This window comes from Calliopsis andreniformis, chromosome 6 (genome assembly GCF_051401765.1).
Source record: "Calliopsis andreniformis isolate RMS-2024a chromosome 6, iyCalAndr_principal, whole genome shotgun sequence".
Classification (NCBI taxonomy): Eukaryota; Metazoa; Arthropoda; class Insecta; order Hymenoptera; family Andrenidae; genus Calliopsis; species Calliopsis andreniformis.
In genome coordinates this window covers 4,644,239-4,662,359 of record NC_135067.1, presented here as the reverse complement: position 1 = coordinate 4,662,359, position 18,121 = coordinate 4,644,239, and the positions used below count along the sequence as shown (strand labels likewise).

Sequence of the window (18,121 nt, the reverse complement as noted above, 5' to 3'; positions counted from 1 at the left end):
ATACTCAATTTGGGTTACTCAGTTCTTCAATATATGTACAACTGACGATGCAACAGGAACAATATTTTAGTGATGGATGCATATAAATACGTAAATGACAGCGTATAGATTAACAGAGCAGTGAAAAATATGAAATGTAATATTGATTATAAAACAAAGCTGCATTGTTATTTAAGGTACGAATCGTTTAAAAAAAAAATGTATGTATATGCATATATAGTACTCTAATATATGTATAAAAAACAAATATAAAAAATGCGTTTCATTTTACTTCAGTTATCATTAATCTAATACTCTCTAGTCATTTCAATGATATTATCAATATATTAATACGTATCATCAAGGTATCAATAAAGTATCGGTGATCAATCTTAATTCTACTAGTAAGTGAAACAATTTTCAGTTTTTTTTGCATAATATATTGATCCCTTCCCTTATAGCAGCATTTATTACACTTGTTAAAAAGAAATAGTTGCAGGATCTATTCAAAGTTCATTAGTATATTTCAAAGTAATAGTTCATTCATTTATTTTTGAATAATAATTATTTACTTACCAATCAATTAATTTATATAAGGCGTCCCAGGGTTTTCCCGCCAAACTGTGAGGTTTAATCTATGATTAGCTAAAAGTATGAAAAAAATATTATACAAAGTTTAACAGTAAATGCTTTGTTACAGTGTTATAGTTAGCACTATAAGTTCTCAACGTGTATTTCAATTATAACAAACATTTTCACTAATAAGAACAGTCCAAAGTGGGCATTTTCTTTGTAATGAATGTTTTGTGAACTATTGGTCATTGTAAAACAATGAATCAAATAATTTATCATAAATTGATATTTTCAATGAGATCATAATTATTGCAACAATTTATGCTACATCTAAATTGTAAATAATTACAATTTACTACTTAAGTCTTAAGTAATGAAATGTTAAGAAATTTGTAGCTTTCAAAGGCTTAACTCCATTAAGAGTATATATGTATAAGACTATATGGGGCATTGGGTATACTTCCAATGAGAGGCCACTAAAGCCAATATCAGAGTACAGATATACATATGCCTCTTAGCGTACATCTCATATATATGTGTACATATACAAAACGTTTGAAGTACTGTTTGTCGAAGCAATTTGAATATATTTATTCAGTATTTGTTTAAATTTCATAATTTGATCTTGTGTACATAAAACAATATAACATTATTACTATCCCAACACAGAATATAAAAAGTCTTACATTATTTTTTGCATCACCATTCTTAAAATATACATTTATATATTTTCTTCTATAAGAACCTTTACTATCCATCATGCTTTTATTTTAAACAAAAATAGAATTTTATATATGTGTTTCACGAAGCATATTCTATAATATGTGTACACACACACACACTTATAAAATATTTCACATTCACTAGCATCTTATTTATAATATTTATAAAGTTATTGTATTGCATTATTTATCTAGCTCTATTATATATTATTTTTTGTATCAAAAATATTTATTTCCCGATATAAGATACATGTTAAAGACATTTGTTGAATTTAAATGACAACTTTAAATTCATGATTGCACTATATTCATTTCCACTAGTGATGTTAATATTATATAGAACAAAGCAAATTTAAATGAGGGAAAAATTGATTTTTGTACAAAATGCATTAACTATTCATGAATAATAAATACAATTAGAGCTTAAACGATATTGTAAAAGTGTATAATTATCTCTTAGGTTTTTAAATGTTTACTTGCAGATCGTACATTTGTACGAAAATTATAAGCAGCCTTTTCATAAAAGGCATATTTAAAAAGTTTACATAGATAATTTAACTCATAAATATCCATGGAATTAAATAAAATAATACACTTCAACTCCATACATCGCTTGAATAGCGTTTTTGTGAGTCCATTTTCTTGATATAGTTTGCAGCATCAAGTTCTGATAGATTTCCTTTCTCCATTACGACTTTCAATAAAATATTATGGACGTCACGTGCCATATTTTTAGCGTCACTAAAGACAAAAAACAAAAGAACTTTTACAAATGTACATTATCTATCAATTATATCAATTATTGGATGAAACATGATACTAACCCACAGACATATACATGTCCATTCTTTTCACCAATTACTCTCCATAATTCATCTTTATTGTTCTCCAATAAATGCGTAACATACACTTTGTGAGCTTGTTCTCTACTAAATGCAGTATGTAAAACTAGAGTACCACTTTTCACATACTCCTCAAGTTCGTCTTTATATAAATAGTCCTCGTTGCTCTTCCTGCATCCAAAGTACAAAATTGTATCTCCGACTTCCTTGCCTGAAAAAAGTAAATTCATTTTTATGCTACAAACAAACTACAAAACTTTATCATATCTATCAATTTTAATCCTTAACATTGACATGAAGCCTCATACATAGACTACGCATGATACGTTTTTATTATTGCTCTTATTTAAATAGGAAACACTTTATAATGAAAGCTGGGAATATAGAGTCATACCTCGCTTCTACATTCCAATTAATACCATATTAATTTTATAATTATTTAATATCAATAGATTTTAATCAAAGTCTTTGTATCTTAAAATTGGGTGTCTATAGTTGAGGCTTCATAAGTTGTGCTAGTTAAATAATGTCTTTTTATAAAAATTCCTTACCTTCCCTTCGGGCAAGATCACGTTCTTGTATAAATGCTCTAAATGGTGCTATACCAGTACCCGGTCCAATCATAACAATAGGAGTTGACAGACGCGTTGGCAAACGGAATTGAGATTTCCGTACAAAAATGGGAACATAGGATGGTGGATCCGTCGGATGTTTCTCTTTTAACCAACTGGTAGTTACACCTCGATTAATTCTACCCGTAGGAGTTTTATATTCCACCACAACTGCAGTAATATGAACTGATGTTGGATGGAGCTGTACCAAAAACATATTCAAAAATAAACCATTTTTCAATCATTGCTATTTAAGAATTCGTTTCAAATTGCAAGAGAATTATACCTTAGGAGACGAGGATATTGAATAGTAACGGCATTGCAATCTCGGCAAAAGTTCGCACAAATGATCCAAAGTTGGTTTTAAACTAGGAATGTCTTCTAGAATGTGTACAATATTTCTATTTTCTTGAACTACCCATTGTTGATAAGCAGCTTTGCCTTCTGCACTAGTCGATGCCATTACTTTCAACTTTTCTTTATCTGCTGGATCACTACAATACTCTGCTAACTCTTTAAGAATATGTGTACGTGGATTGCTAGTAATATCTAAATAGTTAGTTAAAGCAGTTCTGTAAGAACATGGACAGGGGAATGGATGCTTCTTAGTAGATTCCTCTGCAACATACGTAATAATAGATTACAGATAATGATACTTTAATAAGAAACTTATTTTTTATTAAACTAATATGTAACTTACCGTCTGTGTTTGTAAGAGTAAATATAGTATCTAAATTAACGCCACATCGTTCTCCAATTTTATTAACTAATTCTGCATTATTTACGGGATACACTGCCAAATGGTCACCAGCTTCATAACGCATCTTTGAGCCTTCTATATCAAATTCTATGTGCATACATGACCTTTCTGAAGTTGGACCATGAAGTTCGCGATTGACTTTAACTGGTGCCAAATAAGGATTCTTTGCATCATATGGCCTGCAAAATAAACAAATTTATGTGAATATTTTGAAAAGCATAGTTTTACATAGTTTGCATAGTTTGTATGAAAAGTGTTCAGCTACAGGTAGTGCAGTTATTCTGATACCTAAAATCACTTCTCAAACACTCTGTACAAATACAATTCTAAAATACGTACGCTCTCTGATTCTTGAAAGAGTGAAGACGAGCTATCTCACCAGTATAAATACGCTCAATTGGTAAATCAACGTGTTCGGTTAGTTTGTATTGCCGAATGCTAACATCTTCACCGGCACCTTCAATTCCAAAGAAATCACAGACAGCTGGCCAAAACTTGTCTTTCCACGTGATGAAATCATCTTCTATACTGTAATAGGAAATGTTTTGTATATACACATATGTATCAAGTATTAATACATTACAATATCTCTTATGCAACTTAAAACTATGGAAATATAGTTTTTACTTAAAATTATATTATATAGAACATTATTTAAAAATGTTATCTATAATATAATCTTTCATAAATGTCATCTAAACTCATTTAAATAGATTGAAGCATGCGTACTTCGCATCATCATCACCCAAGCCAAGTTCATAAACACGTGTTGCACCAAGTTGTTCCAATTTATGATCAACATATATTGCCACTTCATTGTAATGTTCATAAGTCTTGTTACCAAGTCCAAATACCTGCAAAATAAACATAAAAAGATTTTAAATAACAAATGAAAACTATAATTTTAATTCTAATTAAATATTTAGGAATGAACATTTTTTTAATTATAATGTTATTTTTTGAGTTTGCTTAAAATAATATATTCTTTAAAACAAATTTCATACATTAATATTAATTACAATGGTACCTTAAATGTTGGCGGTAAAATTAATGTTGAAGAGTGTCGCCTGATGGCGCTATCATAGTTATGACGCTTTGTAATCACGCGTAAAAATTTATCTAATTTTTTCAGGTTCATAATTAAAATACCCTTCAAATTTTATCATACAGATTGATACAAAAATGGTGATTCTTTAAATTGAAGTAAAGTAGTGTAATAATGTTATAGTTATCCCTGAAAAACTGATCTGTTCGTGAAGCAGTTGAATGATCGATACAACTATGAATACGCCTGCTTAGTCGTTAGAATTTGCTTACGTAATATCCATTACGTATTTCTGTGAATGAAGTTACACGTTTGCGGTTTAAATTTTGTATGCATTATTGATGTTGATTAACAACTATATAATAACATTTGAAATGACAATTTATATATAGAATAGTTCATAAAAGAAAGCAATAATAAAATTACAAAACAGTAGAATAATCAAAATTTATTTTGTAAAAATTAAAAGTTCATAGATATTTGTTCAATTAAAATAATATTGTATATTGAAAATGTATGTATCTAAAAATAATTTGTTTAGTGGTTTACTTAATTCCATCATAATGCTAATTTCAATGTATGTGTGTTCCTCATTTTTATAATTTTCACTATGTAATGAAACTATATACTTCTATTAGTATATTTTATATGCAATTCATGATTATGATTAAAAACAGTATCATGATTAAAAAGCTTTCATTAATTTTTGTTAATTTTTATAAACTACTACCAAAATAATTCACATGTTTTTAAAAATTATATGAACAAATGTGTATAAAGCAGATGTAACTACTAAAAAAAGGATCGAAGAGATAGAAAGTCGTATAGACTAATAATCAGAGTAAATATAAATTTTATCACTTACTATACTGAATTATAGAAAATTTTAAACCACATAGTAAATTGTTTTTCTAGAATAGAAAATAATATTTTTTACAATATGCTGCACAATAATATACTTGAAAGATTAAACAATGATTAACCTGTTAACTGGGTATGACAAATATTCCGTCATACCAAGCAACTCCAATAGATATTACAACTTTTTTCATCATAGAAATTTTTAAAAGTAACAAGTGAAAAGCTTGTTTTTATTACTTTAGGTGTAATAATATAACTACTCACTGCAAAGAAAAAAAGTCCCCATTGTGAAATGAGTTGAACAAAAGTTAATTTCCTGGTTAACAGGTTAAAAGATAGCATATCTATATCTCTGATTTTTCTACATCTATATCTGTAATTTTAATTTTATTAATCATTTACAAGCATTGCTTTTTTTGTATCTTAACCCTAACATTAGCATATTCTCCAAGTCTGATTGAGCCAAGTTGCTGATTAAATATCTTGCGTGGAATGTACTCTGACATTTTAGTTGTATAGCTTATGAATTAAAAAATAACAATCTTACTCACAGCATAGTTTAATCCATTAAGATCAGCATCACCATTTTTGAGCCAGTCAACAAATTCCATAGCATTATCGGTTGGATCACCTTCTCCATATGTAGCTAAGCAGAATACTGCTAAACTGTTTGGAATTGTTTTTAGATGTATTAATTCTTCCTGTTAATGTAAATTAGAATTATTTTAAATCATGACCTATAAAGTAATAGAAAATATTCTAGCAAATGTTTTGTTGCTTCATTGCTACGTATTTTAGTGATTGTTTATATTATTGAATAACTGTATAAATGATATATACATTTCTTTATATGTACTCAAATTTCATGCTGTCATTTTGTAAAGATATAGAACACTCTTAATTCATTCAGAAAGGGATAGTCTCATCTGATAGACTAATATTAATTACTATAAAAGGAACTGAGATTTAGATTAAACAAGCGTTAAAAAAATTAGTTCATACCATATCACATTCTTCAGGATCAGCCACCATTCCCTTCATTTTGTATCGAATACCTTCTTTAGCTAACCGACCTGCAAATTCTTCAGCAGTTCCAGTTTGACTACCATAGAAAACAACTAGACTTCTCCCTGACGTTTTTAATTTTTTTATGAATGAATTGTCTGATGGTTGTACCGTAGGGTATAATGTTGGCCTTTAAAAACGAATAAAAAAATCAAATAGTATATGCCATAGTCATTAAAAAATATTAATATTTCAATCATACTAAGCTGAATAATATATAAGCTATTATCTGCAGTATTATGTATATGGAACATACATATTGTACATATTCTATGCATATCTGCATGTGCATAATATTGCAGATATTTAATGATAGATTTTTCAAAATTTGATATTTACTGGATGGAATAGGACTTGGTAAGTGGCGTATACTCTTCTTGTTTATTTCGTCGCATTAACCACCATAATGCAGCTAATAAAAGTGCACTAAGAAGTACAATATCCAAAGGACTAAAAAGTGGTTCATCTAGAACTTCCGTTTTTCCCTCATTCTCCAGTTCCGGGGAACCCGCCATTCTTACCGCTTGAGGTTGTGATGCGCTTACAGTCTGCACACAGATGAAAAATATTCGTGATAATTTCGGATTAATTATCTCGTTATTTTACTTTTCATATTTAATATCAAAATCACATTACACTGTTTCATGTCGAAGTTAGAACAAATAATTAGAATCAGACCGTTTTCTTCCCATTAATTATAATTTTAACATGAGCAACATCAAAAATTTATATCACAAAATGATAAGGCGAAAATCGTTAAATGAATTAAAGGATAAATTAGACGAAGTTCTCAATCAATTGCGAAGATATATTTTACAAATTACTATCTTAATTCTGAGAAATTTCAAGTTGAATCGTAAAATCGCAGATAATGCAGTGTTTGATTAAATTCTCATTCAAATACGTTAAGCATTAAATTCGTAAAACCTTGATAAGGAAATGTAAAAATACAAATTATCTATTGTGAATGTTACTTTATTTTGTTCACAACCAGTTTACTTTACTCATTAAATTATCAAATCATGAAATTCAATTAGAAGTAAAATACTTTGCTACTTTCCCTCGTTAACTGATAGCGGATGTAATAAATCAGTGATTAGACAACGAAGATTTAGCGCAGCGCTAGCGAGTTTTGTTCACGAGTAAAACGAGTTTCCCCCACTCTTTTATTATTTTATGAAAACTACTTGTAAGCAAGTACATAATAGTAGCTTTGTGACATAATACTGTGGCTTTGTATATTGATAGCTCATTATTTTAAGCAGAGACTACGTTTGTAAGGAACTGAGTTCTAACTGCATCTAAATAAATTTTTTTATAAAATGCAATTTGATAAGTTTGCGCATCTTATTTATAAAACTAAAATTCTAATTTATTATGAAATTCATGTCTATTTAGTATAAAAAGATTTTATAAGCATTGCATATTTATTCTTATGCACCTCACAATTAATTACCTAATAACATACCCCTTGATATATTAATTTAAAATCTTTTTTAACATACTTATTGATATGTATTCATTTGCCTAAGAAACTACTAAATGTACCTTGTTTTTTATCATAGTCTTGTGGCATTACATGTTAAATAGGAAAAGTACTACATATCATGCATGCAACACAAATCAGTTTTTATGCTTCAGTAACTTATATAATATTGATTAATCAAGAATTATTATATAATTAGGAGCTGAATCATTATCTAAATGTTGGTAATTGATAATATATTTATCTAACATATGAATTAAAATCTGTATGATAAGAGGAAGTCAACACAATTACAAAGCGCTACGTATATATCTTTTACTATTGAGAAATATGCTACTAATTCCGTTCAATCAATTAAAGCTACTTAGAAACCTAAGCCTCATTGAAGTTTAATAAGCTTAACTTGCTTTTTTCATTCAAATTCAAATCATTCGATATCATTTACATGTAAAGTACTATTAACATCGGTTTAATTCCGCGATAAAAGACAAACGATTAACGATCCGAAATCGTTGAGGAAAAAAACCACATTACTATCATTGAACTAATATCTATAAAAGATTATATATGAATGTAATTTTGTAACTAGATCGATGCAAAAACCTCGATCAATATTTATCAGAGAAAGAATTTTTAAACAGCCACCTTTGTTACATCATTAACATACACTGACAGTCAGCTAGACAGGTTCTTTTAATTAGCTTATTTATATATTTATAAATGTCACAATTATGTCATTCCCTTTCTTACCGGCAGATCCATAATCTCACGTAAAAGAGGCCTCTTACAATTAGATCAGTAAACACAGTGTCTATAGCAAACAAATTCTTAAAATGTACACAACTCTGTACACAACTTTATCAACAGTTCACAATCCAATTTCAGAAAGGTTCACGATACGTCGATTGTACGAAAGACACAGGCACGTTATTCTGACGGCGGGTTTGCGACGTTATGTCGAGGCTTGATATAAGCAACGCATTGTTACGGCGAGAAGAACGAGAAACTAGCAAGTCATCATACTAAACGAGCTTGTATCACACGCGCACGATACACCTGTATTTATACACAATGTATATGCTAGTCAATACGCTTAAATGACACGTCAAAGGTAGATAATGTAGTGACGTTCGATCACGATTCGTTTAATAGAAATATAGCTACTGTGACTCCTATGTTACACGACTGCAATTTTACATAGGTATTTAAACACGGAAAACAAGTTGATTCGTCACTTGCAGTCGCTTATGTAACACATGTGAAAACGTTACGTTTGTATTTATACTGGCGTAGAATCTTTGATACTTTTACCTAAGTCTTATGCACGAATTGCGAACCGTACATAATTTAAAAACTTGTTTATTTATCACTTTCGAATCTTGATATTAATTTTGTCTTTACCGAATTTAAGTACCTATTTATTCATTAATATATTCGAGTAAATTTAAGAATCAAAAGTAATGTTGATAGTACTTGAATAAATGTAAATTTAATTATTTCATATTTTTAAAATTTCGATATAGGAATAATTTCGTGAATACTTCTAGCTTTGCATTAATATTTAGATGCTATCGATAACGATGTTTTTAGTATGTCACGTGTTTAAAGTTTAATGCTAAAACTACCAGAGTGGTCAAATAATAACCGACACAGTTACTCCTTATAAATATTTTGTTCTGTAAGTACATAATAATTTTTGGCCACTAATGTCGAATGAAAGTAGATAAGTCTATAATTGATGGTTGTTCGTACGAATTAGGTATTTTATCAAAGATCTACAATTTTGACACTTTAATAAAAACAGATATATGTTACCCTCGACAGTTTAGTATTAAAGTCACAATAAGGTTCAATTTTATCGGATAAGGAAAAGTAAAAGTGACAGAGAAAAATATAAGCGCACGACAAAGAACTGTCAATCATATTTTATCATTTTACTATATACACTTATTTCAAACGAATATTTGGCCGCATGGATACTTTCTATCTTTTTCTTACACGGGAGCCATTAAATAAGAAATAGAGAGAGACAGAAAATATCGATGCGGCCAGAATCGTCTGAGTTGGCCGTACATGCATATGTAGATGTGACTATCGTAAGCATATGTATTATTTTTTGTTTAAGGAAGAAATTTCTTTTTCTAATGATAGAAAATCAATTATCGTTAAATTGTTTATTAATGAAATTCTGTGGTAAATTATTTTCAATTTTTATTTATGTTTTTATTATATATTTAAGTAGTTATAATATGTTTTCAGAAACGATTCTATTATATCTATTATGTCCATTCCTTCACTGGTTGACATGAGTTAAATATATGAACGATTGACTTAAAATTTTTAGGACAAAACGAATACATTGTTTATCCTTTTTTTACTATAAAAAATCGAATCATTTTTTGGAGTAGAATGGATTTTTTTTGTATACTTTTTTTATACTGTACTATTTTACATTATCTGAAAGAGAGATATTATGCCAACCAGCGCAAAAGATACTGACGGAATGTGTAATAAAATCTGTAACAAAATACTTTAATTACTTGAACATATAAAAACATAGAAAAATACTGAAAATAATTTACCACATAGTTTCGTTAATAAAAAGTCTTAAAATCAATCTTTAAAAAAAAATCCCTCTTGAAAGGTAGTAGTACGTTAGTGAACATGTTTGTCGAGCAGCTCATTGATGTGATTAAAGTCGGTTAAATATTTCAAAACTGAAATGTGCAGTTTTAAATAATATTTAATTAAATAATTAAATAATATTTATAACATAACTTTTTTAATCTACTAACTCTCAATGGCATATTTCAGCATTCTCGTCTCAGTTTTCTTTTTGGCACTTTTAAGCTACTTCATAAGTAAAAAGTTTGTTTAAAAATCGACTACCAAATTTATTTAAAATTTGTTTTTTAAGTATCACAAAAAATTAAATTGAAGGTATCAGCAAAATGAAATACATAAATCTGTCACTAATTATGGAGCTTTCTGATTGAATAAAGAAAATGTATTACATTCGATGTTTTTAATGAGACTTCAAATTTACAGTGTTTATATGATTACATTGTTATAAGAAACATTAATTAAAATGTACCAGAAGTAATTCAATTGTTTTGGCATTATAATTGAAAAACAAATGTTAAATCATTATGTCTGATACCAATAGAGGGCATATGCCCAATAAATGAATCATCAAAAATGTGCTTATGAAACAGTCCGTAAAGTAATTCCATTATGAAAATGAGAATTTGTAGAAAAGTGCCTAAAAGGATTTCAAGGGTAAGAAGAAAATGTAAAGTCGACACTAGGAATTAATTTCATTGTTTAATAAAATAAATCTACCAATTACTGTGCCATTAAGGATAACTTTCCCAGTTTTTATTAAATTAAACAGTATTACTTCATTTTTTGTACTTTTCAACGTATTTAATCTGTATTTCAATATTTTTTCTACTAGAGTATGAGACCCTATTGCTGTGCCTGAACCTATTATGTACTGTGTTTTCCATGTACAAGGTGCTTTAAAAAATATATCTAATGCACAATAATAGGGTCTCGTACTCTAACAGGAATTTTTTCATAGCTAAAATATTAGAAACACGTTAAATATTAATTAAAATACAAAAATAAAAGTTCATACACCAATTACACGTAAAAATGTACGGAAAAAAATACTGTGTGTCAAGTGTTGTATAATTATCGTGTTTTCAGTGTTTTAAAAGTGTAAATATATTTTCAATTTAAATACGTAACTTAAAGGTTTGCGTTTATCGCGTAATATTTATCACTCAAATAAATCATGTAAAAAAACGCAGATAACATTTCTTTAAAGCTGCATTAAGCAACTAAATATTTGAATTTAAAAAAATGACTGGATACGATTAAAAAGCACTGAATTAATTTATACACTGAATAGACATATTATATTTGACAATACTCTCTATACAACCAGATACGTACTGCTTACGAGATTTTATAGGTCCAATTTTACAGGTTTTATGGATCAAAGCTGTTAAAGCGTAAAGTGTCATCTCGTCATCAATTTAACCTTAGTAGTAAACTGGCTAACCACCAAGCTTTGTTGAACAGAATTTATGATTGATCCTACGTGTTTCAGATTGCACACAACAGGAACAGGCGATAGAATAAAAGTACATGCTGACACTGCTAACTGATTACTGTGCCCACTTTTGTTTTCACATATATGACTAGATGTAACACTATAAAATTGAAAATACTTGATTTTTATTAACGAAACATAAATATTCTCAGCTTAATAGTGCTACATCTTGTTATATGTGAAAATAAAAGGTGAGAGCGGGGGACAGTAATCGTCATTCTTACTCGACACCCCTGCAATATTTCGGGACGACATTTTTCAATCTCAGCAGGTGGAGGTCTACTTTGGGGGTCTACCTTGGGGGTCCTTTATTTGTAAAACGGCCCTGATCAACCAAAACTCATGAGCTTCAGTAAGTCTCCTTGTAAGCTCATGAATACGATCTGAGAAAAAGGTCGTTCTCTTGGGCCTACGTGACTTTGTCCACGCACAAGCGAATTTCCTTACAAGAAATATATATATAAATTTTTCTAACAATTGTTGGATAACAAGAGACTAAAGCTATTTAGTAGTGATAGAAAAATATGATCTACATGAGGCTAAAGATTTTCATAATTTTCTAACGTTTAAGAATTGATATTTATAAAACATATCGCACTTGTATTTCAAAAGTGTCACAACTTCAGAAAATGTGATTTTTGAATTACAATTATAAATCAGTTTGGTAAATACACTTCTATTCATTATAAAAAGTTTACTAGTTAAACGTCAGTATTATAGAATTTATTCAAAGAATTTTTCAAATATAAATTACAGATTATTTAAATAAAAGCAAGAAAAATCATTTGATACAAGTAATACATAATTATTTTTTAAACTAATCATTCAAGTAAGATAACTTTCATTAAGTAAAAAAAGTACTCTTTCTATTGATATTATGTCCGCAATAAATAATTTTCTCCTAAACTCATAAATAGTTGTTTGCTTTCCTTAGAAAACATACATTTTTTAGTTGTGTCACTTTGAAATATTACGCGACATATTCATGTATTTGGATATCTAAGTACGTATATAGAAAACAGTGGTTGATTATTCATGATTCAGTATCCAGATAGTTCATACTCAAGAAAGTTTTATGGTCGAACGAGACAGTGACAAAGTGATAACGAACGACGAAACAATGAGACTTAATAAATGACGTGAGCGAACGACATCTTGAAGTAATAAAATTGGCGCTGCGAATAAATCACTTAATATCAAAAACTTGCAAAAAGGTTTAAAAGTAGTACAGTCAAATTTCTGAGACATTTTTTAACGGTACTGAGTTTATTTTGAACTACAAGAAATTTTTAGAATTTGGTAATAATCCCAAAAATGTATATAAACATTTTCTTGTTTATTACAAGTTCAAGGTTATTTTCAATATTTGTACAGAACTTGTCTACTGTATAATTATAACTGTTTCCAGAATTTCATACGTAATACATACTTTTAAGGGAGATAATATGCTTAACTGTAAATTTATCCAATATGAAATGACCTAGAGACATAAAGAGGTGATAGTTTATCTACACAAAGCTAAATACTTGATTAACAGTAAAAGGATATTTTACGAATAAATATATACATATGTTAATCATAAGTTAGTCGAATATCATGTTTTTTTATCTTTTATTCCGAAATTTTAAGTTTATCTAGATTCTCTTTGCATGAGATTTATATGTATGATAATCTTCAAAAATTATAATGTACATAATTACAAAAGCTGAAACTAAAACCCCGCCCAATATAAATATGTAAATGTTAAGAAGAAATTAACCGAAATAGAAATAATTTAGTAAACATATTAAATCTTTAATACAATTATACAATTATTGAAACCTTTGGAAAACACTGGAAACGTTTCTAGGATATCTTCAATTCTGCACACTATTCTAACTGAAACATACTAGAATTTTACTCATAAATGTTTGATGGGCGTATATTACTACGTACAATCCGATTACGTAACAAAATAGTTGATTGCAAACAGCTCTTGACGTTCGAATGTTGAAAATGTAATAATATGTCACAGTCGTAGTGCAAAGATGTTATACCTATTATGCAATTTTTAATCACTGGAAACATGCTATGTACGTGTTCAAAAATGTTTCATGATTAAGATTACATCATAGTAAGTGCATGAGAGTCCCAATATTACAAGCATATTTTACATAATTTATGTGTCAGTATTAGAAAAAAAGGTTTTAGCTAGTTACGGTTTTCATACCTTTTTTTTTCAAATTTTTTGAAATATTACTTCATTTCCTTGACAGGTACTAATTTAGTGTTTCTCAAATTTGTTCTACTCCCCCATTTCATTTTGATCAGATCGTTGTTAATACTCCGTATATAACATGTCTTATTTACATTAACTGACACTGAAATCACACAAGTGCCATTAGCTATAAAAAGCCATATTTCACAAATTGTGACCGAGATCTCGTCTCGTCGGTATCACTTGATTTCATTTTATATGATTTTTTTTCGATTATCATTTGAATTTGAAACGACAGCCTCGATGTCACACGTCAGACGAGAATTATCATTTCTTACAAGTTGATAATTTCGACCTTAGTTTGATATGGTTTTATATAATAGTAGAAATTTTACTGGGCATGCGAAAATATACAGTACAGTAACAATAATTTATTTCCAATAGTATATTCGTAAAAAATAGAAAATAAGACAAAAAAATTCGCTTCCTAAACACAGTTATTCTAATTTAAAATAATACCACATTATGAAAATTAATAAACAGTAAAAATAATTTGCACATATATTAATCTTTAGAAAAAAAATTGCAGTGTTGTATCATGCTTATGCTGATAGCGTTGATTCTAGGAAACATTACACTAATTAATCAAAAATGTAGATATTTATAAACCTACCACGTAGTTTGCTTATCATTCGCCTTTGTGAAAAGAAATATCAGATAATCCATATTTTGAGTAGCAAACGTAAGATAAATCATAGAATTGGCGATGCCACTTATTTCATAAGTGAAGAAATACAAGGAAATATGTTTTTAAAAAAAAACAGAAACCTATATAATGTAATATTTTTCCTAACGACAATGTAAAAGTGTATTTTTTCCACAAAATCACGTGTTCTTTTCCGAGTAAATGCATAACCTATAGAACGATGAGTTAATTGACCCCTAGCATGCAGGCCGTCCAAGGTCATTCATGGTCATTGACGTCACCAAGTTTCAGACATTATGAAATGATTGGAACGTCAGAGATTCTCTAAACAATACTAGACATGTAATGTTTTAAACTGATAGCTTCTTTCTTAAGGAAAAAACTCATCTATCATTTTCGATGTTAATTAAATGACTCATGTGATTCTTTAAAAATTCACTTTACTTACATTCTTCCAAAGTCAATATTGTATCAAGATATTTACGATTATACTGGTTGTACAATTTGTCATTTTAATGAGTGCAAATGTATTGACACACATCACAAAAGTGTTGGTTATATTTACATTAAATGTTTTTGTAGGGATTTGTCATGAAAGACTAAAAAAATATGAACTCACAAACTGCTGATGTTATTACCGATGTTTCAGTTTTTAAGGTACACAGTACACTGTAACAGTACTTGTACACAGTAATTAATAAAGTCATCATGTGCAGTGTAATACAGTAACTTTATCGTACATTGTAAGCAGATAAGTGAGCAAAGTTTGACCGTGTACGATCGTATATTGATAGTTTGCTAATAGTTTACTGAATGTATAATTACAAAAATTTTACTTAGCTTCGTTTTACATATTCGTGTCTAAAAGTCTGAACATTTCTGTGAAACCAACAGCTGAATGGTTGAATGGGGCTAAATCGTCGTAATATAGTAATCCGAGGTTAAGTTTCCGTTATGATCAGTGTACTTTAATAAAATTTCGTCCGAATTTAGTTAAGAAGTAAATATTGCATAATGCTCTTTTTCGCGTGTAAATAAGCTTTTTGTTACCGTTTCTGTGTTCCCTTTGAATATTTTTACTTTCTTTCTTTTTAATCAATATTTCTTCACACTTTAAAGAATAGTCTCAAGTGAAAAGTGGGTCTTTCGATCATGATCTTTGATCTGAAATGTGTAATTCAGATTGTCTTTATCGCTAATAGATGCAACAGGCACTTCACATTCTATGCTACATATGAGGATACGGACATTGTTTCTTATTTTAATATTATGATCAGTATTTCATATAAATTAAGAAACAATTTTACATTTATATTGTAACATGTTTCTCTATTTTATGAGAGTTTAAAAAATTGTATGGAAATAAATGAGCGTATAATTATTACTATTATCAGAAATATTTCACTACAGTTATAAAATTTAGAGAATAATAATTTTTAATGTATTTGTTATTATCATATGTTATTACGTATGTACATAGCAATACATTGTAATTTATATCCTTTTTTATTCTAATAAGTGGTAATAACAAACCTAAACAATTCCTCTGGAAAAAAACTATATTATACATATAAGAACTGATATACGTAAATGGTCCTTAGAATATTCATTACTAATATTTTGCTATTTTTATCAAAAGTGGTTTTAAACGTAAAATGTTACGTATTCTTACGTTTAAAACTATTGTATATAACATTACAAATGAAACAGACATCATCCAAAGCAAGGTATAATAGTACATCCATGGATATTTACTTAAAAAATAAAGGATGACATATAATTCTTCGTTGATTATAAATGCTTTAAAAAATTCATTGATTATTAACATTTAATGCCTTCTTAAATAAATAAATATATGTGTACTATGCAATAGGTAATATATTTATTCCTTGCATTTTTCAATGTATCACTAATAATTTCTTACATATTATTTGTTCATAATGAAATAAAAAACTTTACATTCTATAAACTTACAATATTTTAGAAAATATAGATTTGTTATTCAGTATTACATTCTAAATTTATTATTTAGTATATAGAGTTTAATATTTACTGTTAATTTTCAAAAATATCTTTAACTTTCGATTAGTAAATAACTTAAAAGTTATATCATTATTTAGAGTTTTGTTCTTTGTGAAATGTTGCAAATTCATAGAATGTAGACACATACACTCTAGATGGTGTAGTAATCAATGAGGTTATAAGATTTTAAAAATATAAATCCCTTCTATACCTGTAATACATTTACGTCTATGTGCATATAGTGACAAAATTCATCTCCAAAAAAAAAAAGAAATACATATACTCCTCCAACAGAATTATTATTTTTACAATTATTATTGCTTATATTGTTAGATGTCCAAGTTTGAAAATCATCATGACGTATTGCCATACGTAGATATTTTTTTTCTTTTCCTTTTTTCACGTGTATTTCTCAGACAACAATTTTACACACACAAACTTACTCTTACTAATACCACCACCATTTTTGCTACCACCTGTTGAAATGTACCTTTGCATTTACCTGAAGTATCGATTCTGTTCGAGCCGAATTTCGATCGTACCGTTGTACCTCTTCCAGAAAAATTTCTAGGTACAAATCGATGAGAAATGGCCACGTGATTACACTTTCTGTCTTTTTAACTTCTATCACAAGAGGTTGCACTCGCGGAAAACGATGTAGGCACACTGGTTCCCGGCCACTACTATAGAAGATCGACACTCGTAACAGCGAAACCAGGTCAATCTCGTTGGCATTGATCGAGCACAACAAACAATTTCGTTCGCAGATCTCGCTGTTCTCGACTTTGTCTCTTGGATCTGTCAGTGGGACGTACTTTTTCCGGTTACACGGATGCACAAGGTAATCCAAGTTCAAGGAGGATAGAAGAGTGTGAAGAACAGAGAGAGATCAGTGGACAGTTCATTTATAATACGCAACCGGAAGATTGTCTCGTGCGCGGTATATTCGAATGATTTTACGTTCGTAAAGCCCCTCTCTTCTTGGAGATAAAATCGATAGTGAACCATTTGTTCTGATATCATCTGATTTTTATTTTTTATGTGAAGCACATTGTGTAATGATATTATTTTATCGCGTACAAGGTATATAGATATATAATATAAAAATTTTGTTTTCATAAACTATTGATAA

The 18,121-nt window shown here is 28.7% G+C and overlaps 1 protein-coding gene across 3 annotated transcripts; it reads right to left on the bottom strand.

Annotated features, from left to right (window-relative positions):
• Window positions 1-425: 425 nt before the first annotated feature.
• Cpr (Cytochrome P450 reductase) lies at window positions 426-17,847 on the bottom strand. 3 transcript variants are annotated; one of them, XM_076381307.1, is made up of 11 exons: window positions 17,480-17,847; window positions 6,798-7,006; window positions 6,396-6,588; window positions 5,945-6,094; window positions 4,217-4,341; window positions 3,827-4,015; window positions 3,428-3,666; window positions 3,014-3,345; window positions 2,668-2,929; window positions 2,099-2,327; window positions 426-2,015 (listed from the first exon to the last, which is right to left on the bottom strand). In XM_076381307.1, exons 2-11 carry the CDS (start codon window positions 6,971-6,973, stop codon window positions 1,871-1,873), a joined length of 2,040 nt encoding a protein of 679 aa, XP_076237422.1. In that variant the 5' UTR covers window positions 6,974-7,006; window positions 17,480-17,847; the 3' UTR covers window positions 426-1,870. The 3 variants fall into 3 exon arrangements, with proteins under 3 accessions (XP_076237422.1, XP_076237420.1, XP_076237421.1); XM_076381305.1 differs by lacking the exon at window positions 17,480-17,847 and adding an exon at window positions 8,695-9,010; XM_076381306.1 differs by having other exon boundaries at window positions 427-2,015; window positions 17,492-17,624.
• Between the last annotated feature and the right edge of the window lie 274 nt (window positions 17,848-18,121).